The sequence below is a fragment of the Lygodium microphyllum genome, chromosome 24 (genome assembly GCF_053477565.2).
Source record: "Lygodium microphyllum isolate KBCC chromosome 24, Lygodium_microphyllum_v1.1.10, whole genome shotgun sequence".
NCBI classification, from domain to species: domain Eukaryota; kingdom Viridiplantae; phylum Streptophyta; class Polypodiopsida; order Schizaeales; family Lygodiaceae; genus Lygodium; species Lygodium microphyllum.
This window is the reverse complement of record NC_141158.1, coordinates 135189236-135211226: the sequence shown is the minus strand read 5'-3', so window position 1 is coordinate 135211226 and position 21991 is coordinate 135189236. Positions and strand designations below refer to the sequence as shown.

Here is a 21991-nt window from a genome sequence, read left to right as displayed (position 1 = left end):
CATTGTCCTTCTATCTTCCTAGCTTCCTTTCCACCGCCCGTCTACATTTACAAATTGCACGGGTGAGAGCCCGGCACTCCTTAAATTAAATCACGATGCGTTTGCGCTCTTTTACAAATGTATTGACTTGCGCTTTTCCTTGTGCACCTTTTTCCCTTATTTAGGACTTTTCTACGCTTCTTGTGTTTCTAGATTTTTCTTGGCACGCCTTCGTCTTCCATTTCACTTTTGCCTTGGCCTTGTCTTCTACTTCAACTTTTCCGAATTTTCCACCTTTGTTCGTTTGAGGGTTAACACTTGTGCAAATATGGTACCATCCATTTCAAGCAGACTTATATCAAGAGTAAATCATCTGTCAATATGTTTGCCTTTTGCAATCAACTTGCAATCATTTTTTAGATATTCCACATAACAACCATGAGATGTGAACCGAACTTGCATTCCCTATTCTACCATTTGACCAACAAAAACCAAAATTTTTGTAATATTTGGCATATGCATCACATCAACCAAGTAAGTTTTGGCATCATGTAGAATCAAATGAACATTTCCAACATGAGTAATGGGGTGAGTTGTATCATCTCCTATCTCCACATAGCCTAGAGACTTTGGATTGCGTATCTCTCTAAATCACTCTCCACGAGAAGTCACGTGGTTAGAAGCACATGGGTCTACATACCATACATCATTCTTTAATGAACCATCAATAATCATAGTATTCAAATGTTGCATAATGAATATTTATTCACTATTGTTTCTATCGTTATGGATATATAATTATCTTGCTTCTTTTTTTCATTTCTAATTTCAACCTTATTTTTGAAGCAAATTTTAGAAGTGTGACCTTTATGGCCACAATGTCATCACTCTTTACTATCACCAAAATTATGTTGCCTATTAGAATTTGCAACTTGCCCTCTTTGACTCCCCCTTCCTCAAGAATATCCTCCTCTATTTTGTTCTATGTTATAACCTTGACCACAACCACTACCTTGGCCTTTGCCATGACCTCTACCCCTGTTAGTAAAGTAAAACACATGTTCATTGTTTTTGCTTTGAGAAGAAGAGGAATCCAAGCCAAGGTTCTTCTCCTCAAGTATCATCATAGAAATCAAGTCTGCAAAATCAATGATACCATCCCTTCTATTCATAGATGACTTGAAGCTCTTTTATTCATCTCCAAGCCCATCTAAACATGCACGCACAACATCATCATCATCATCAACTATCACATTGATGGATCCAAGAGTTTCCACGATACTCTTGATCTTCAAAGCATGATCAATAAGGGATAGGTTCCCTCCTTTCACTTCTAACTTGAGTTGCAACGTGTTTGCTCCTAATCTTTCTTAGCCTTAAACTATTTAGTAGTAGCATTTTGTGAGGAACTTTAGGTGTTATTGCCATGTCTCGTTCAATGTAATTCCAAATACCTTTACCCTTCATGAAATTTTTCATCCAGAACTTTCATGCAAGTTAATGGTTCTTATCACGCTTCTTGCTAACAATCTGGTTAAAGTTGCCAAAAATTTTGACAAAATAGAAACCTTGCAAAAACCTACAATCTACAAGCAAGCTGATACCAAGTGCATCACAATTAAACAACAAACCTTTTCATTGACTACACAATAGTAACTGCAATTTTCAATGCGTATGCAAATGCATTTTGTGTCTATAATCCAATAAACACCCGAAACCTTGTAGATTCAAAATTTGTAACTTATGTATTTGTGAATGGTGAACATAATTGAAACTACAGTGTATCCAAAAATTGTTGTAGAGACCACTCAAGGTCCATAAATGGAGGTCCAAATGATGTTAGATGCCAAAAATCATTATGTATAGTGTTCTTACTACTCATCAAGTTTCATTGCAATCGGAGACTGTAGTCCTACCGACCTCAAGAGCCTCATGCGGTTATAACCTAAGGCAAATCAAGCAAGGTGGAGGAGCTTCTTGCCCGTTGCTTGATTTCTTGCTTTTATGCTCCAATGCCTTCATTTGAGCCTTCAATTGAGCTCCATGCAATCATGGGATGGTTATGATACCATGAAAACAAACAAGAATGAAGAGATGTAAAGAGACCAAAAGCACATACACAAAAGCAATGGAAAATTGAGCACATAGAGAGATGGAGTTGAAGTCATCATCATCATCATCATCATCCTCTTCTTCTTCTTCTTCCACATTGAATAATTAAGTCTACAACATGATAAGAGACTAATATAAAAAGTACCACAATGTATATACACATGGTCACCGAGTGTGAACCTACTAAGAATTTGCGACGGTTACACAGAATTTGCGACGCTCATAGCGACGAGTGCAGTAAATTTGCGACGCAAATTATAAAGTGTGCTGTATGAGAGCCATACAAAATAGTTTCTGCACTACTGCATACAAAGCGTTTGCAAACAAAAAGAATGTATACTGAAATCATAAAACTGATACATGAAATAAATACATGATATCGCATAAAATGCGATTGGTACAATCATGAAACGATATCACTAATACATAGAAAATGTCTACATAGATCGGGCGACTAAAACTAAAGGTGTGTGAGCTCTAAGGATCCAAGGGCGAGCTACAAATCCTCGTCCCCCGAAAGCTCGTCCCGCTGCAAAGGAGCATCAAACGGATTCTGTAGAAAAAGAAACAACATATCAATCCACCATACAATAATGCATTCGAATATCTCATGGTAACTACGGACAAGAAAGATGAGTGACTTACAGGGCCGTCGCGTCTATACAATCGGTCGATCAATGCCCTAAAACCGTGCCTCTCTGCATATCGAGTCTCAAGGCCTTGCGGATCGCGATTTGTAACGGAGTGCTGCAAAGAAAACAAAATGCTAATTGTTAGAAACATGATTGTCAGTACAAAGAATATCTCAAAAAAACAAATAAGCAAAACAAAAGAGAAACTTACAAAGTCCTCAAAATATGTCCTGTGGCCGCCACTCCCAAGATGATGTACCGATCCGACCTCGATTCGTGCCCTCGCCACCTCCCGCTGCTGACTTCAACGTCCTGGTGAATTTGTAGTCTCCTCCCTCAGTCGGCGCCAGTCGTCTGCATCTAACCACTCGAGCTTTGGAGCCCCACTCTTGATTGCCTTGCGTGCGTCGGATAGTCTATGTGACATGTATGCACGCATGCAATCCATCATCCAGCCCGTAGAGAATCTATCCACTGTGGCTGGCACCGGGAACTCCTCGTGCAAGGATGCTACTATGTAGTCCTTGCTCCCCTCCGGTATGTTCCTCCAATGATCCAAGACGTTGTGCCGAAAAACTTGTTGGCACAACTCCCTCATGCGAGCCATCACCCTCCTCCCCTCATCATTCATGATGATGGCTCCTGACCTGCCATCCACTAGGTATCCATAACCCCTAGGAGTATGCCTAAGATGGGCCCTCTCCCATCTCCGTCCACGCTCCTGGGCATATCCAGGAGACCCCTGCACATCCGGTGTACCGACGGGGGTACCCTCTCCCGGAGTGCCACTCAAAGGGGTGCCACCAAAGGGGGTGCCACCAAAAGGAGTGCCACCAAAAGGCGTGCCATCTGCCGACGGCTGCGCAAAAGCCGGAGTAACTGGAGTGGACGTCCCCCACAGGTGTGACAAATCCTGGAGGTGACGCAGCTCCAGCTGAACGACGAGACGGAGACACCACATCTGTGTCTCCACAGCAGCACCCCCCCTGATCCTCCTTCAGTCGCAGTCCCTCCCTCTGGCCCAAGTCGCGAGCGTCGAGATCGTCTGCTCGAAGCTGAAGCATCTGATCGCGCTGAAGCTGATCTAGCAGAGTGCCCTGAAGAAGAACGAGACAGCTCCTGATCTGCCATCTCTCTGAATCTCGCGAGCTGATCTGGAGATATGCGTGCCATCATGTCCTGAAACTCCTCATCGCTCATCCCTCGACTCATCCTGAAAATGTCGATACCTGCACAGATAAAAAATGATGTTAGAATAATCAATTTAAACTATACAAAGCACATTAATATAAATCATTTTTGAAAAATCCCTCTTAAAATGTGTATCTTATCTACCTTTATGGAAGATCTAAACAACGAATTGAGTAATACAATTCTCCAAGAATGAAGTATTCTATGGTCCCATGTTAATCTCCTGACACAACTCTGCATACACTGGAAGGTCGATAGACATGTCACCACAAAAGAACGAGTCTGCCTCGTTCTCAAAAAATTCTACGACTTCTGTATTTCCATCATTGTTAGCCGATGCGGGCTCCAAGCTTGCGGTGGCCTCCACCCCTTGTAATATCGATCCCTCTATTTGCATATTTTCTTCATCTATGCCTGGAACATCGCTTTGATCATATACTCTCGCACCTCGAGGAGTTGAAGGTATAACATACCACCATCGAGGTTGTCGAGGGTTTGGATAGAAGATTACCTGTTCACAAACACTTACAAAGCGACTTCAAACCATTGTGACATAAACCATGTCGTATTACAATTAGCAAGCAAATGACTATTTGTACCTGTTCACAATGGGCCGGCAACACAAAGGTGTCGCACAAATCCATCCATTTTTTTTCGGAATCTATTTCGAGAAATCCAGATGGACCTCGTCGAACTGTTGCTCTAGCTCCTCCAAGTACCACTTTGAACCACTGCACATCGAATAGTATCATGGACAAGCTACGGTAATCCACCGTAATAATACTTTGCAAGTTTCAAAAATACTCCATCTCATCCACAACCGTGTTCGGATCCGTTGCTTGTCGCCGGCTCTCTTGCTCAAACCTTGCCATGACACCACAGTCCATTGTGAAGCGCATTTGGTCAATACGCTCCACCCGAAAATGCCGTCCGCGCGACCACGCTGCACTATATATTTTGTACTGCACATTGAAACACTCAAATTAGATGTAGCAAGCAAACTATCCCGCGATCGCGATCGGTAAGACAAACTGCCACAAATGAGAAAGCATTGAGAATAATGGTCACTTTTCAAATTTCAAAATGTCCACGCTAATTAAAATCCATTCTGTTCACAAACCTGACATATCTTATGCCAATCATGGGATTTTAGCCCAGACATTTGGTCATCTTTAGAAAATGCGGACCTGAGAGAACGCATCATACCCGTCGGAGTGCGGATAGACTTGATTACTTGCTTTACAATGCGCTCTTCTTTGGTAGACAAAACCCAGGGAGCGCGAGGAAGATGCACTCCCCCTTCAGCACTCGACTGCGGCCAAAGCGCCTCCATCTTACCTACCTCCTTTAAATCCATTCGTGACCCTATAGTATCTCTCTTTCCTGTGATGTGGTCCCATAGCAAGCTGCCCACATTTTTGAAAATATGCATGGGATCCAACAAGTGGTTGACCTGTAAGTGGGTCCAATATGGCAACTTGTAGAAAACTGAGAACCGTCGCATTCCATTTGGATGTGATTCCGGGTTTACCATTTTCAGCTTATACCAGCTTGCAGCGTTCATACGTGCTGGAGGTCGTCCAAGAAAACCTTCCCTGAGTTCATGATCCTCCAGCAAGAAAGCGGCGTGTCCTTGATATACCATCTTCTTCATGGTTCGTGACCTTCGGGAGTCTAACTGTGGCCCACACAATGGACATGCATGATAACCTGAGGTAACGAGACCTGCAAGGCGATCCACGACCTAGTGAATACTTGATTGAATGAAATAAAATATAGATATTACCAACGAGAACAAAGGTCTGCTCACCTGAGCACTCTCCCAATCCCGGAAAGTCATGCATCGTCCACATGAGAATGGCTCGAATGTTGGCTGACCGCCGACCATCTCGCCTGCTCATATCTTGCACCGTGACCCCCTCCTCCCACAAAATCTTAAGCTCATCGACTAATGGACGAAGATACACGTCCATATTTTTTACTTTGTAGTGGCCCGGGACGAGCAAGCTAAGGATGAGATGTCCTTTCTTCGTAGAAAGCCACAGAGGAATGCTGTAGTTGACAAGCACTATAGGCCACACACTGTAAGAAGTCGAGCGCAGACCGAATGGGTTCACACCATCCATGGCGAGACCAAGCCGAAGATTCCTTGGCTCTCGCGCAAAGCCTGGGAAGGTAGAGTCAATGTGGCTCCATGCACGCGAATCTGCTGATATTCGTTGAACTCCATCCGTGGACCTATTCTGCACATGCCACGTTGTCAAGCTTGCCATGGCAGACGTGCGAAACATGTGATTTATGCGGGGGATGAGCGGAAAGTGTCTGAGAACTTTTTGAGGGATGGTCTGCCCTTGCAAGTCCTGTCGATACCTGTGAGCACCACACTTTGGACATGTCTCCATAGTCTCGTATTCATCTCGAAACAATATGCAGTCGTTGATACATGCATGGATGTTATTGTAGTCCATGCCAAGCTTCCGTAAAACATGTCGTGCATCATCACGAGACTCAAGCATGGTGTTTGCAGGTGGCAATATATGATATTTCAATAACCTTAAAAAAAAAGCATAAAACACCTTGAAAAAACACAAATGTTTGCAATAATACTGTTTTTAAAAAAAATCAATGAAGTCTATGTGCAAGGTACCTGAATAACTCTGTCACACTCGTATCGCTCCAACCGTATTTTGCTTGCACACTTAAGAGTGCAAGCAATGTCTTCAACCGAGATACTCGGCACCCATCATATAATGGTATGGATGCTTCCTCTCTAAGCGGGTCAGATGTCTCAACATCCATGGGAATCAATGCATCGATCATTGCCTCCATCTCAGGCTCCAAGATTGTAGGAAAGTCGGGAAGGTTGTCTGTCTCCTCTGGCATTGACGGTATAGATGGGCCTTGCGAGTGGTCGATTGGCTCCTGCAATCCATCCATCGCACGTCCACGAACTCTTCTAATTGGCCGCAAAGGGTGCACTCCCCCTTGGGTCGAGACATCACCCCCCTGGATACAAAATTTGCCAACAAGACCCAATCTTTTTGTGTATGGTTTTCAATTAGCTTGAGAGTACAATGCATGAAAAATGCTAACTTCAAATTACCGTTTGCTGAAAATCCGCAATCGCCTGATCAATGATCTCAGATTGAAACTTGCCAAATTGTCGTACGTGTTCTATAGACAATCGGCGTTTTTGTCTAATTGCCAACTTGCATTGAGAGCAAGGACATGGGACACGCTGATTAAGATACGTCTCGCGGTCTTGAACAATAAGACCTTCTTCGTTTGCCATCTTATCTACATTACAACAAACGAGGCTTAAATGGATAGCTTTATGGAGATGTAGGAGATGTACATCAAGTTGCAAGTTGACCATAAACCTTGCATTGTATATAGTAGTCGAGAGATTTTCCGATGTTATATCTCGGCCTTGTATCATGCTCAACGATTTGTTTGTCCCGGTAGATAATTATTTGTTATATCTCGGCTTTGAGTATAAGTAATCCATTTTAAAATTAATGCGCGCCATCTATGCAATTTTATAACTATAGTAATAAAATTTATTTCAATCAATTCTACTCATAGTCATAAGACCTGAGATAAATTATCCTATACTCAATTTAAGGGTTTCTTCTTCTATAACAATAATTTTGGGTTCATTTTGATGAAGTACGTGGCCCACGGCAAAGCACATTGCATACCATTATCAATAAGTCTATTATCTTAAATTTCCTTCCCCTCCCTCTCCCTCTCTTTCTCTCCCTCTCCCTCTCTTTCTCTCTTTCTCTCTTTCTCTCACCCTCTCCCTCTCCCTCTCGTTCTCTTTCTCTCCCTCTCTCATTTCCTTCCCCTCCCTCTCCCTCTCCCTCTCTTTCTCTCTTTCTCTCACCCTCACCCTCTCGTTCTCTTTCTCTCCCTCTCTCATTTCCTTCCCCTCCCTCTCCCTCTCTTTCTCTTTTTCTCCCTCTCCCTCTCTATCTCTCTTTTCCTTCCCCTCCCTCTCCTTCTCCCTCTCTTTCTCTCACCCTCTCCCTCTCCCTCTCGTTCTCTTTCTCTCCCTCTCTCATTTCCTTCCCCTCCCTCTCCCTCTCCCTCTCTTTCTCTTTTTCTCCCTCTCCCTCTCTATCTCTCTTTTCCTTCCCCTCCCTCTCCCTCTCCCTCTCCCTCTCGTTCTCTTTCTCTCCCTCTCCCTCTCTATCTCTCTTTTCCTTCCCCCTCCCTCTCCCTCTCGTTCTCTTTCTCTCCCTCTCTCATTTCCTTCCCCTCCCTCTCCCTCTCCCTCTCCCTCTCTTTCTCTTTTTCTCCCTCTCCCTCTCTATCTCTCTTTCTCTCTCATTTCCTAAACAAGCAAAAAATAAAGTGATTTAAACATCCTCCAAGCAAAAGGGAGAGGGAGAGATACAATGCACTCTCCCTCTCTTTCTCTTTCTATCCCTCTCTCATTTCCTTCCCCTTCCTCTCCCTCTCGCTCTCTTTCTCTCTCATTTCCTCTCCTAAACAAGTAAAAAATAAAGTGATTCAAACATTAAACAAGCAAAAGGGAGAGGGAGAGAGAGAATGCACTCTCCCCCTCCTTCTCCCTCTCTTTCTCTTTCTCTCCCTCTCTTATTTTCTTCCCCTCCCTCTCCCTCTCCCTCTATTTCTCTTTCTCTTTCTCTTTCTCTTTCTTTCCCTCTCCCTCTCCCTCTCCCTCTCCCTCTCTTTCTCTCTTACTCTCTCGTTTCCTCTCTTCAACAAGCAAAAAAGGAAGTAATTTAAACATTAAACAAGCAAAAGGGAGAGAGAGAGAGAGAGAATGCACTCTCCCTCTCTTTCTCTCCCTCTCCCTCTCCCTCTCCCTCTCTTTCTCCCTCTCTCTCCCTCTCCCTCTCCTTCTCTTTCATTTCCTCTCCTAAACAAGCAAAAGAGAACGATTTAAACCTTCAACGAACAAAAGAAAGAGAGAGGGAGACTCACCAATGAGATATGGCGAACGTGGGCGGCTTCTCTTTGCAACGAGGGCTCCTCCTCTCCTTCGCGAACAACGGCGGCGGCGGCGGCGGCGACAAGTCTCTTCCTCTTCTTCTCTCACAAAGCCTTCGCTCTCGCTCTCAAAAGGCGAAGAAAAGAAAATGAAAACGGCGCTCTGGTTTCGGCCGCGCTTTTTTTCCCTGCGGCGTCGCTACTGGCGTCGCTATTTGCATTCGCAAATAGCGACGCCAATAGCGACGCCGCTATCTGCCGTCGCTAATCGGCATCGCTACTAGCTCAAATCCTTGTAGTGATATCTTCATCATGATGGAATGGTAAGTATAGTACACATTGCTCTCTATTTAAAAAAATTCAGGATCTTTTTCTTTAGTGTAGTGAATATATCTTACAACACATGATTTTTTGAGTTTTTTTTTAATTTAAGTCAATCAACGTGTACATGCTTGCATACTTAGCTAAACACAATTGTCATAGGTTATTAGGTCTTAAGTTATATTTTTGTATTGTATCTAGAAAGAACACAGGTCTTGTTCTTGCTTGCTTGAGCTTGTGCTTGAGAGAGGGAGTGTGAGAGTGTGAGGGAGTGAGTGTGTGAGGGTGAGAGACCGGGGAGGAGAAGCTCTCCATCTTCTCCTCTCTTCTTCTCTTTTCTTCTCTTCTCCTCTCTTCTTCTCTTCTCTTGTCTTGCTTGCGGTGATGGAGCTTGGAGCGTGGAGCTTGAGGATAGAGCTTGCTTGAAGCTTGCACTTGAATCGTGGAGCTACGGGAGTGTGCGGGAGAGGAGGTAACTCGATCGGCATGGAGGTAAGCTCACTACACCCATAGATATGGATGGCGCATCGGCTATGTGAGAGGTAGCCATTAGTGCTCGGCTTGGAACACTTGAAACAATAAGCGGTCCGTGGGTCTTGGTGGTTGAGCTAAAGCTCCCACAACAAGGTTCAGGTGTTGTGGCTTGAAATTTGGCATAAGAGATTTGGTCATGTGAATGTGCAGTAGTTGAAAGACATGTAGTCAAAACAAATTGTAGATGGCTTGCCCAAGTTTAGGGTTGATGGGATGCATAAAGTATGTAAAGCATGACAACTTGGAAAGCAAGCAAGGCACGTGTTTCCACATGAAAATCATGTATGCAAGAAGCCACTTGAATTGATACATTTTGACATGTGGGATCTTACAAAGGCTGCAACCTTGAGTGGTTATAGATATTATGTTTTCTTCATTGATGAGCATACTCGCAAAAAGTATATGTTAACTTGCAGAAAAATGGTGTACAAAGACAATATATATGTAGATATACTCCACAACAAAATGGAGTTGCTGAGTAGAAAAACCTACACATTATAGAGGTGGTTTGTACATTGATGTCAGAAAAAAGCTTGCCTCGTTACTATTGGGCTAAAGTAGTTGCTACTATTGTATACAATATGAACATGGCACCCATTGTTGTTATACATGGTATGATACTCAAAGAGAAGTTTACATGTAGAAAGCTAAATCTGTCCCATCTAAAAGTATTTGGATGTATTGCTTATGAATATATTCCTAATGAGTTGCTTAATAAATTGGATCCTAAAGTAAAAATATATGTATTTGTTAGATATTCTCTTGAGTAGAAGGGATATAGATATTATAACCCTATTACATGTGTGTTGAGAGTTAGCAATGATATTGTTTTTAATGAAATGAGTATTGGAATCATGCTATGGATGAAGAAATGGTTGCACTAATGGATAATGACACATGGGAGCTAGTGCCCTTACCTAAAGGCAAAAAATCAATTGGCTGCAAATGAGTTTATTAGGTCAAAGCATAATTCACATGCATCTATTGAGTGCTATAAAGCATGGCTGGTTACCAAAGGGTATACATAGACTCATGGTATTAATTATGAGGAGACTTTTGCTCCAATAGCTAAAATGGCCATTATAGGGGCTGTCATAGCAATGACTGTATCAAAATGTTAGATCATGCATTAAATGGATGCTAAGAATGCCTTCTTGTAGGGGGACTTACAAGAGGAAGTCTATATGGAGTAACCACTTGGTTATGTGAATGAGAATGATCCAAATTATGTATGTAGGCTTTATAAGGCCTTGTATAGGTTGAAGCAAGTACTTAGGCATGGCATGACAAGATTACAGAATACCTTGTCAACATTGGATTTCGCAAAGCATAGGCTGATTACTCACTCTATATATGTGAGAGTGATGCATTTATTATAGTCATTGCTATATACATGTACAATTTAATCATTGTGGTTGATGTTGAGATAGAGACTGACAACGTGAAGAGTCTTCTCAAGGCTAAATTTGAGATGAAGGATTTAGGAGAGTTGCACTATTTTCTTGGCATAGAGATTATAAGAGCTCAAGAGGATATATGCTTATCACAGAGATAGTATGCATTGGATATGTTCAAGAAGTATGGTATGGCTAATTGCAAGCCTATTTCTATACTTTGGATGTTAATGCTAAGCTTAGTGCACATAAGGGTGACTTGATTGAGGATGTCACTATGTATTGGAAGATTGTGGGTAGCTTTATCTATTTGATGATCACTAGACCAAACCTAAACTACACTGTTGATTTGGAGAGTTAGTTTATATGGCTTCCCAAAAGCTGCATTTGAATGTAGTATGGCACACATTGCGCTATGTCAAGTCCACATTGGACTCCACCTTATTCCATTGTACAAGTGTACCATTGGACTTGCATGGTTAGATACAGATTGGGCTGGTAGTATTTCAGACACGAGATCTACCAATGGTTTTATGTTGTCCTTTGGCAATGGTGCTATTACTCGGAGAACCAAAAAAGGGTCGACAATTGCCTTGTCTAGTACATAGACACGAGGATATGCCAATGATTCTACAACTAGACTACACCCACATAGTCCATCCTTGGTTACAACCCATTCATTGTGCCACCTCTTATTTTCTTAGTAGGTTTACACTTAGTGACCACGTGTACATGTATTATGGTACTTTTCATATTAGTCTTTTATAATGTTGTAGACTTAGCTCTTTGGTGTGGAAGAACAAGGAAGAATAAGAATAAGATTTTAGCCCTATCTCACTGTATGCTCAAATCTCCATTGCTTTTGTGTGTATTTTTTTGGTCTCTTCACCTCTCTTCCCACTTGCCTCTTTTTAGCAAAGTCGCATATAATATCGGTGGCACAACATTATACTTTGCTCACTTGTATTACAATCAAGAAGTGCATTATCAAATAGAAAAGTTAGATACCTTGTCCACACATTACAAAAATGTGCAACTACTCGTTCTAGATAAGAGATCACTTGTAGGTCAAAAAATGCCTATTATGGTGGATACAAGACTCAGACAAATAAAATGTAACCATAATTTACCATTTGGAAAACTTGATATCATTTTTTGTAGTGATTTATGCCAAGCAAGTCTAGTCAAAGACAATTGTATCTTAAAAAAATCTCAAATTCCAACATCATTAATTGGATATGATTTTTGGCACCAACATAATAAAGCATATGAACTAACAAAAGTCTTGCAACAAGAAAACAAAGAATTTATCAACATACTAAATAAGATAAGAATGGGAACACAATCAATGGCTAATTCATATCTTATAAATAAAAAAGATGTTCATGCTCCTCTATCACCCTCAAAGATCACCCATCTGCTCTACACTAACAAACAAAAGGATGACCACAACACGTTCATTCTCAAAAACATCGAAGGACTACTAGAAGTTTTCATAGCAATAGATAAGAAACGTAGCACATGCAATTAAAAAATTAAGCTTCCCTTAAACCCAAAGCAAATCGTTAGATTGCATCACACTCTATAACTTAAGAAAAACATGCTTGTTGAAATTTGTGGAAGCAACATAGATGTATGGGATGGACTAGTTAAAGATAATGATGGATACTTTAAAGGATCAACAAAACTACTTAATGAAGCAATAATTTGGGTAGAATTTATCTCAACTTGCATAGGAATGAAGTCAATAAACAAGCAAAAAATGCTAAGATCATCAAATATATATCCTAATTGGACTCCAATTTTCCAATCACAATAGAGTTTCAAATAGGACTAAATCATAGCAACACAGTAAGCTGAACACAATTCCCATTGCAACCATCTAAGACACGAACAATACATCGCGCACAAGGACTCACAATGGAAACAGTTGCATTTAGTCACAAAAATATAAAAATGCATGGTCTAGTATACACTGCATTATCATGTATTAATGATCCAAACAATCTTTACTTACTACATTCCATACAAACATCCCAAATAAAACTAGACCAAGAAATCAACAAAGAAATAGAAAAACTACAATCAGATGCAACATGGAAAACCATAAACCAAGATATTACAAATCTAAATCTAGAAAAATTGCTACTCGTGTCCTTAAATATTTGTAGCTTCCAACAACATAAGGAAGATGTCCTTGCTAACCACATGATCATGCAAGCTAAAATATCGTGTCTCGAAGAAACCAAAACAATAAATAATCATCAAGTTAAGCTTAATAGATATATAGGATACACATCAACAAAAGGCCACGGACTAACAATACACCACCACCCTAAAATACACACCATAAATGTAAAGGAAAATGTAAGTAATAATTTAAAAGCATTGCAAGCTACAATCAAATATAACCATATGACTATATACTCCATTCATTGCTGTTGCAGATCTCAACATAGACATTAAAAAACAAACAAATGAAACCTTACAAATTACTCAAAGTACAATGCAAAACCACTAATACAAGAACCAACAACAAGTCACTCATCTTGTTTAGACCATACATATACAAATATAGAAATAAACAACAAAAAAACAGGAGTTATATATTTTGCCCATATCATATATATAATATCACATATTAAATTAACTGTCAAATAAACATAAAAATTCGTTAAGGCAGGCCGTTGTGATTACATCACCTTGTTTCGATACCATATATTTTCGCGGACACATACAAATTTCAACACAGTGACGGCTGCTGGCGGGAACACCGAGCCATGGAGCAGTACTTCGGTCCTCCTGCCGCTGCATCAGATCATCACCATCTTCATCAGCACGGGCAGACGAAGAAGAAACACGACGTTGCCGGAACGAGGTGCGCTCTCTCCTCCTCTTTTGATTTTCTGATCTCGATTGCATGCAATCCCATTTGACGAATCGGACGTGCTCAGGTGCATTAGGTGGAATGAACTGATCTCGCTAGCACAGGTGCAAGGGAGAATCCAATCCCGTCAGAAGCATGCCCTTGTTATGGCTACATTACGGTCCTACTCGGAGGCATGCCTTCGTACCTCTTTTCATCAGATTGAGTGGACTTTGCACCCCCCGAGAGGCTGATCGTTTGTTGCATGAATGGTTACAGATAGGAAAATGCTTCCAGTCGCCTCCAAACTTTCAGGAACAGGAGGTATTCATGTGTTTTCTCCGAGGAAGGATGTATCATCTGTATGTTTTATTGCTGTTCAAATGCCAGCTTTATCTACATCAACAGAAAGTGCGCGCCTCCTCATGTTGATACTACAGAGTGATCCTGTATAGATAGTAGGCTCTTTATGAGTAAACGCTTTTAGCACACGCTCATTGATTGCACACAATTGGAGCTCTAAGGCTATGGAATTTCGGTTGAAGATTTTTGCCATACCGTCCCAGGCAATTTATTGAGTCCAATCAACAGCAGGGGGGCTATAAGAGTGAACTAATTGATTAGAAGAACAATACGATTGTTTTTGTTTTTGTGTAATGCGAACTAAGCCAGCCGAAGTCCTCCTCCCTGAAATGGATGAATATTAGCAAATGGGACCAAACCTGCACTTTCAGTGGAGTGTGTCATAGTATTGGTTTATCAGGATATAGCTGTATTGACAATTTATCTGATGCTTTGTGTCTCTGTGTGCGTGTTCGCATGGATGACTGGATCAAATATAAACCTGAACTCTGTAAATTTCATGCCAATTCAGAAAAGTATGTTAAGGTCCTTTTTAGTCTTATGTCTGAAAAAGTGGCAAATGTCGAGTTTTCTATCATATTGATGGTTGGATATCCTGTGTGCTGCAGGTTAGCCAATCAAATTTGTCCAACCATATTCACCTAGGTCTCTATCAAAGTCGCTCGTCTCAAAGGTGGGTGCCCATATGCAAATGCTTTTAACAAGCTTGGATGTCACATGATTATGTTTGCTGTAGCTTTAAGCCTTTGTATTCACAATGTCCTACATGGTACATGCGACTCTGAAGTAATATTCCAGCATATTTCCAATGCATATTTTTTAAAGTACAGGAATAGAGAACCGAATGCTAAAGTGCATGAGGATTGGGTACATAATGCAAAGCTCATGGAGATTAGGGATGCCTCCATGTTTAAGATGGACTGAAGTACAAGGTACTGCTACTACATGGCTGAAAACTGTCTATGTACCTAACTTCAAGGCTTTAGCAAAGCAGTGTCAAAGTTGGAAAGATTGTGTCCACTCGCGATCTTAAAAACTAAGGCTATCAGTCTTTCCTGTGAATTTGGAGAAAATTCAGGCTGGTTACACACCAAGTAATGGACGGCCAACCCCCGCCCAGAGTGTGGGCATGCACTTTTTGAAATTGGGCACAAACATGGGCGTCATACCTTTACACACCAAAGGGACACTGTTTGTAAAAAAATAAAAAAGAATAAACTTATAAATCTTTTGATTGGTTGCAAATGCAAAAAGTATACCCTTGTCCGCCACTTTACAAAGTGGGCAGGGGAGACTCCCCGTCCAAAAGTGGGCGGGGAGTTCACCTGTTTAATAGGTAAACAACAGGTCATGTCCTCTCCAGTGTGTAAAGGACTGCGGACGCCAACCTTTAAATAAGTGTTTTGATTGGTCAAAGTTTAAAAAGTGGGCGGCCCTTTTTTGGTGTGTATCCAGCCTCAGCATCAATGCTACTCTTGATGACTCTGATTTGTCTTTGTCAGTCCTTTCAAGGTCTTCCTTGATATGATGTATAATCTGGTCCATATCATGGATCACTTGATTAGGCACAAAAACTCAGTAGCAGAGAGCCTGGCAGCAGACTCTGTTCAGATCAGAGTGACATGACACCCTACTGAAGTGGCTATTTGTATCTATGCCTTCGGTATAAGATTTCAAGCTAGTTCAGACAGACTTCATAGACACGCCCTGTATGCATTGACAGTTTTACAGAATGATAAGAGACCGATCTTAGAGTACAACCAGTCTGATGCTTATATCCTCTTGCAGATAACTTTCTGCCCTAGTGGGTAGGTAGTAGATTAAGGGGCTTTTTCGATTTAGAATATTTTTTTTCCGAACAGAGATGGCAGTTATCAGTGGTGATCTACCTTATTAAGCTTCTTCTCAAAGGACTACAGCTTGTATCTGAGCCCTGGAAGTGGGTTCACACATTGTACCAGGAGATGATTTGACCCCAGCTTTGACGCAGTTATTCTCAGAGATTCAACCTTTATGGGTTAGGTGTGGGATTTGAGAACGTTTCAGACATGCAGAATGTTGCTTGGCTGTCTGTTTCTGATGTAAAAGCCTGCAATTATATCAGTTCAAGTTCAAGGGTAAAACTTCAATGCAGAATGTGATTGTGCTCAATGTGACCACAAGGATGGAGGAGCTGGCTGGCCAGCTGCATCTGAACGGTTGTAGTCTCAATGCTCAAAGAATGTGCAGGTTATTTTATTGTGCAAATGTGCTTGCCGTAGTATGGTTTCAGTTGTACACAGGGAGAGATGAGCAACTTGATTAAGAGGTCTTTAAACATTTAAAAGAAGCTTTCTTTTTACTCCTGTTTCATATTGAAAGGGCACTCAAACTTGTTATTAAGAGATCCTGGGAACTTTTTTGGTTGCTTTGTAATATTGGCATTCAGCTGTGGTTCTCCAGGAAAATGCTTAATGAAACAATGGTGGTATTTAGCAATCATGTTCTATTTTTTGATATTGAAAATGAATGCAAACTTGTTCATGAGAGGATTTTCTTGGTTTTTAGTATTGTAGGTGTGTTGACATTCACCTATTCTCACACATTGATCATTATGTTTTATGTGAACTGTAGATCCTATATATCAGGCCTGAGGTTTGACTCCAAGGTATGTGTATGATGTCCTGCCGTGTACTTTTATGCTCAAAACATCAAAGCTGCTTGTAAAGTTTTCAGTTCTTAAAAAAGCAAAGCATTTGCAGAATGTATGCAGCTTCTCCTTTTTCCATAATTAGCTGCCAGCAATAGTATTTCCCTATCGGTTGGTAGATTGCACAATTCAAGTACATGTGCCAAGGGGGCAAAACATTAGTCCATCTGCACACACACCCTTTTTTCAATGGATTTATTCATGGCTTTGGATTATCTCTTTGAAGAATATTCACCAGCATACCAGTATTTGATCAGCATTATAGCATGGCTCTGAGACAGGCAGACCTGAGGCCATAGTTGCAGGATATGCAAAACAGAAATAAGCCCCTGTCCCTCCACTGCATGCTAGCATTTGGTGCATCCCCGGCATCTCAGCTCCCATCAGCACCTTGTTATCTTTCCCTTCTCAGTGTGCTGCCTGCCCTACTAGCTTCTGGCAATGACCATTCTGGCTTTTTTCTCTTCTTTTATCTTCTCTTTTCCACCTTGCCCTCACATGAGCAACTTTCTTGCAGCTGCTTCCAGATTCTTTAGACCTTGTTCTTTTGGCAACTGCATCCAAGGAATCTGGCATTGGGGGAAATTTTGCCATCATCATGGTAGGTTATTCCATGTCATCCAGGGTTCTTTGGACCCACAATATTTGTGACACTCTCCTCTGCAATATGGCAACTGAGCAATGCCTTCTGTGTTTGATTCCTTCACCATACGAGTCATGAACCCTATAATCAATCCATGCGGTCAATGTTGATTATAATGCTTAAAAGTGGAAATGTTTTTGTACTTCTCAAGATAAAAATTCTGTTAACAATGGAGTCCAATAATCAATCTATGTGGTAATTGTTGATGAGCCTCAGTTTGAGTCAGACCAGGATTTTGGGAGCTCTGTCATTGTCCCAGTCTATGATTTATTTTTGTGTCAGTCTTCTCCATGTCAAGCACATTGGTGGAGATTAGAGTGCATTTGCCACTAGCCACTTGAGCTTGTTCACACTGCATAGTTCTGATTAGTGGGTGCATTTGTCACTTGTGACATGTGGCAAGAGAGGCACCCTGTTTTCAGCCTCTTGGTGGCCAGATCAGCTGGTTGGACATCTTCATGATCAGGTCAGCCTGTTTGCTGGCCACTCCCTATTTATAGCTGCCCAGTCCATGCCTCCCTCATTCAGATCAGATCATCCATCATTCCAGCCATCATCATTCTCCCAATCTTCCTTAGATCTTTTGCCATCATCCGGCACCCTCATTGATGCACCTCTGCAAGCATGCAGGGGCTGATTGTGTGCATGCAGCCTTGCACAGGTGCTTTCAGATCAGTATTCCCTCTGTTCTTTTGCATTTTAATCTCTGTTCTTTCTCTCCTCTTTGTGTTCCTCTTTCGTTGTGCACTCACATGGTATCATTGCCAAAGTGAGAGATGGAGAGCCCATCTACTGCATCTTTTTCAATATGGTTTACTGTGTATGGATATGGACCCTCTGCAGAGCTGTTACAGCAGGTTGTTTTCTGCCAGAACAGGCAATTTCTCTCTAAACTGCAGTGACCAGCAGCCTGTATCCTGCAAAATGCAGCTTTGTTGCCACTCTCTAGCTGTTTTCTAGCCCTCAAAGCAGGTCCTCTACTGTCCGCTGCTCTTGCTGTCCTGAAAACGCAGTATTTGGAGCTTAACAGAAGGTTGTTTCAGCTTTACACAGGTGTTTTCTGCCTTTCCAAGGCCATTGAAGTCAAAATGCAGCAAGGTGCCCCTCCCTAGGAGTCAGTTCCCATCAAAATGTGTCATATTTCTTGCTTTTTGTAGGTCAGTTGAAGGATGTGCATGGTGTTTCGAACATCATGATCGTGGGGTTCGTTTTGTGAAGGTTGCTGAGATTGGAGGATCAACATGAAGACCATGATCGTGTAGATTACGAGGATCGATGTAAACACCTCGGAGAGATTCTGCCATGGATCTACATGTGGGCTGTGACTGGCCACCTTCTTGTCCCCCATCCCTTCATGATTCCCATCTTTCTTTATCATTGGCATGTTCCATTCCGTGGAGGGCCATCATGGCACCATTTGTGTAGGTGCCCATTCTTCCCAACTCTTAGAGAAAGATAAGCTTGATGGCTTGAATAGGGCCCTATGGTTTTGCAAGATTGAGTGTATCTTAGATACTTTTGATCTTTGGGACTTTGCCACCCTTCCTACTTCCCATCTCTTAGTGGATTTGATGATTGGGTCTAGATTATTTGATACATCACCTTAGAAGTTTAAGTGTGAATTTATTGTCACATCTCCCCTCACTAAAATATGGTGTGTTTAATACCAGCCTTCTCACTTTTAAAGTTTGGAACATCATTTCATAGGAGGAGTTAGGCCTCATGGTTCTTGACCAAGATGTGTGACATCAAGAGACAAGATCCGTGCCTTTGTGGCATGCACATGATTGGGTAAAGGGCAAAAGAAGAAGAAGATAGGGAAGAAGGCTAAATAGAGATAGTCCTTACACTTTGATTTCTTCCACATTGTGGAAGACTTGGCATCCCAAGGAGCAGTGCTCAAAGAAATATCCTCACTTTTTTTTGTCTTTGTGCAAAGGAAGAAGTGGCAAAGCCTATGTCTACATACACCACTACTGCAATTGTTAGCAGTTAGTTTACCTTCACATTCATGAGGTCGGCTTCCCTTTGATTATCTTGGCTTTAGAGAGGCCTTGGCTTGTGGATACTACAGTCACCATGGGTGACATCGTCAACAACTATCCAATGTGTCAGCACCATGTTGCTTTTTTTGTAGTCAAAGTCCTCCATGTTTTAGATTTCAGCTTCCATCTCCTTTGAGTCCATGGGCTTACTTGTATTGAGACATAGGTTGTCTTTATAGAGTAGGTCATCTTTGTTGAAGATGCTGCCTTAGGAGTTGTATTTTGGATAGGTCTTCAAGAGCATGGGCTTTATCAAATTTTTTCTTTTGTGTAGGGTCCTCCTTGGCATCTCCCTATTGTCTCACTCATCAAGCTTCCATCTATCCCACAAGTCCCTGCTCGTCCCCCAACATCTCCTTCGGTGGTTGCCTTTGACCCTCTATCCCTCTCAAAGGGGGATATCGATATTAGTGATGCAATTGTGGGTTCTTGGTCCTCCTATTAGTTTTAGAGGGGGACTCCTAGGATTGTGAAGAGCTCTTCCAAGAATGCACATTATCTCAAGGCTTTTATCTGATGCAACGGCTTCCTTCTTTCTTCTTCAAGCCACTTGTTCGTGTTGCTAGCATGTCCATCTTGCTCTTTGATCCTTGATGTTTACCTTTGGCTCCTTGTCATATTCTTCGGGTTGGATATCCATTCTTGACTTGATACCTCCGGTATGGATTGTTGTTTTCTTTTATGTACATCTTGCATGTGAACCTCAACAAGAACTTTGGGAGCTTTGTTAGTGTCTCAATATGTCATTTATTTTCGTGTGTCCAATCTTCTTTGTTTCAAGCACATAAGGTGGGGATTAGAGCACATTTGCCACTGATCCACTTGAGCCTATTTACATTTCACACTTATGATTAGAGGGTGCATTTGTCACTTGTGACACATGGCAGGAGGGGCACCGTGTTTCAATCCTTGTTAAACAGTCTTTTCATGCTCCAATAATGGAGCTTTTGTTAGATGCTCAAAGATAGTGGTGCTTGTTGAGCCACTAACATTAGGGTTAGCAGTAATTTGAAATTACAATGCATTAATCCCTATTTTATTCTCCTTAAAACAACCCTAAAAAGCAATTAATGCTGAATGGCTTTATTTTTACTTTATAAATAGAGTCAGTTGTGGGCATCTCTTCATCCATTTTCATCATTCATTATTCTGACCTTCAACTATTAGTTGCCAATTCTCTTCTCCAGTGCTGCATGTACCCCATCTGGAGCTGCCACCACCATCATTTGCTGCCGCTGCCATTGTTGGAGGGCATCACCATCAGTCAGGAGGATGTTACTGCAGCCACAGCCTGTCATCTACATCTAACAGCTATTGCTTGCATGCTGCTAATCAGATTGTCCTGTTTCAGGTGGGGTTTCTATCGGTCCTGCTGTGTTTTCAGCTAGAGACTGGCCATCCAGCTGATATCATCAACTCAATCTGCTGTCATCATCATTCATGACCATCTGCTGCGTGGGACTGCTTCATTTTACAGCTGAGGTCTGCTGATCCACATCATCTTCAATATCAGGCACACTCCAGAGGATTGTGCTCTACTCCCTTTGCTATTGGCCACATCATTATCATCATCCTTGGATTGTGCCGTGGCATTTCAGGATCTGTCACAATTACGACACACTTTGACACACCATTCTCATTCACTTGCAAGCTGTCCTTGGATTAAAGTCTCCAAGTAGAATGACATCTCCATTCACTTGCAAGCTGTCCTTTGTCACCATTTCGGAGCTTCTTGGCTTGGCCCAGCACCCCTCTAAGTAGATTTTTGCAGCTTGTTCAGCTTTTTATGATTTTGTTTGGGACTATATTTCCTCTAACATATAGGTTGTATTAGAAAGTGACATTCATGAGGATGAGGTCATGGATATCTTGTTGCACTTACCCATGGATAAAAGCCTTGGTTGGGATGGCCTCACTCACTAATGAATTTTTTGAGACCTATGCCACTCATTTGGTGAAACCTTTGGTTGTGATGTGTAGGTTCGGGAAACTGGAGTTATGCTACTAGCATTATGGAAGGAGGGAGTTACTATATTGATTCCAAAAGTACCATCTCCGTCAATGTTGAAATATTGGAGACCCATCTCCTTAATGGGCTTGATGGAGACCCATTTCCTTAATGGGCTTGATGTATAAAATTTTCTTTAAAGTGCCGACTAATCGTCTCCATAGGCATCTCTTTGCCATTGTGCATCCCAATCAATATGGCTTCAATAAGGGTAGAAACATTTTGCATAATTTGTTGAATGTGCATATGGGA

The 21991-nt window shown here is 41.6% G+C and overlaps 1 protein-coding gene across 1 annotated transcript in view; it reads left to right on the top strand.

Annotated features, from left to right (window-relative positions):
• The first annotated feature begins 13851 nt into the window (after positions 1-13851).
• LOC148015693 (Transducin/WD40 repeat-like superfamily protein) overlaps positions 13852-21991 on the top strand; it is a 128251-nt gene continuing 120111 nt past the window's right edge. The window contains exons 1-5 of the mRNA XM_087665234.1: positions 13852-14003; positions 14080-14185; positions 14271-14315; positions 14963-15027; positions 16968-17001. Of these exons, the coding sequence (XP_087521360.1) occupies positions 13906-14003; positions 14080-14185; positions 14271-14315; positions 14963-15027; positions 16968-17001 (348 nt within the window). The 5' untranslated portion in view covers positions 13852-13905. The remainder of the gene's footprint in view (positions 14004-14079; positions 14186-14270; positions 14316-14962; positions 15028-16967; positions 17002-21991) is intronic.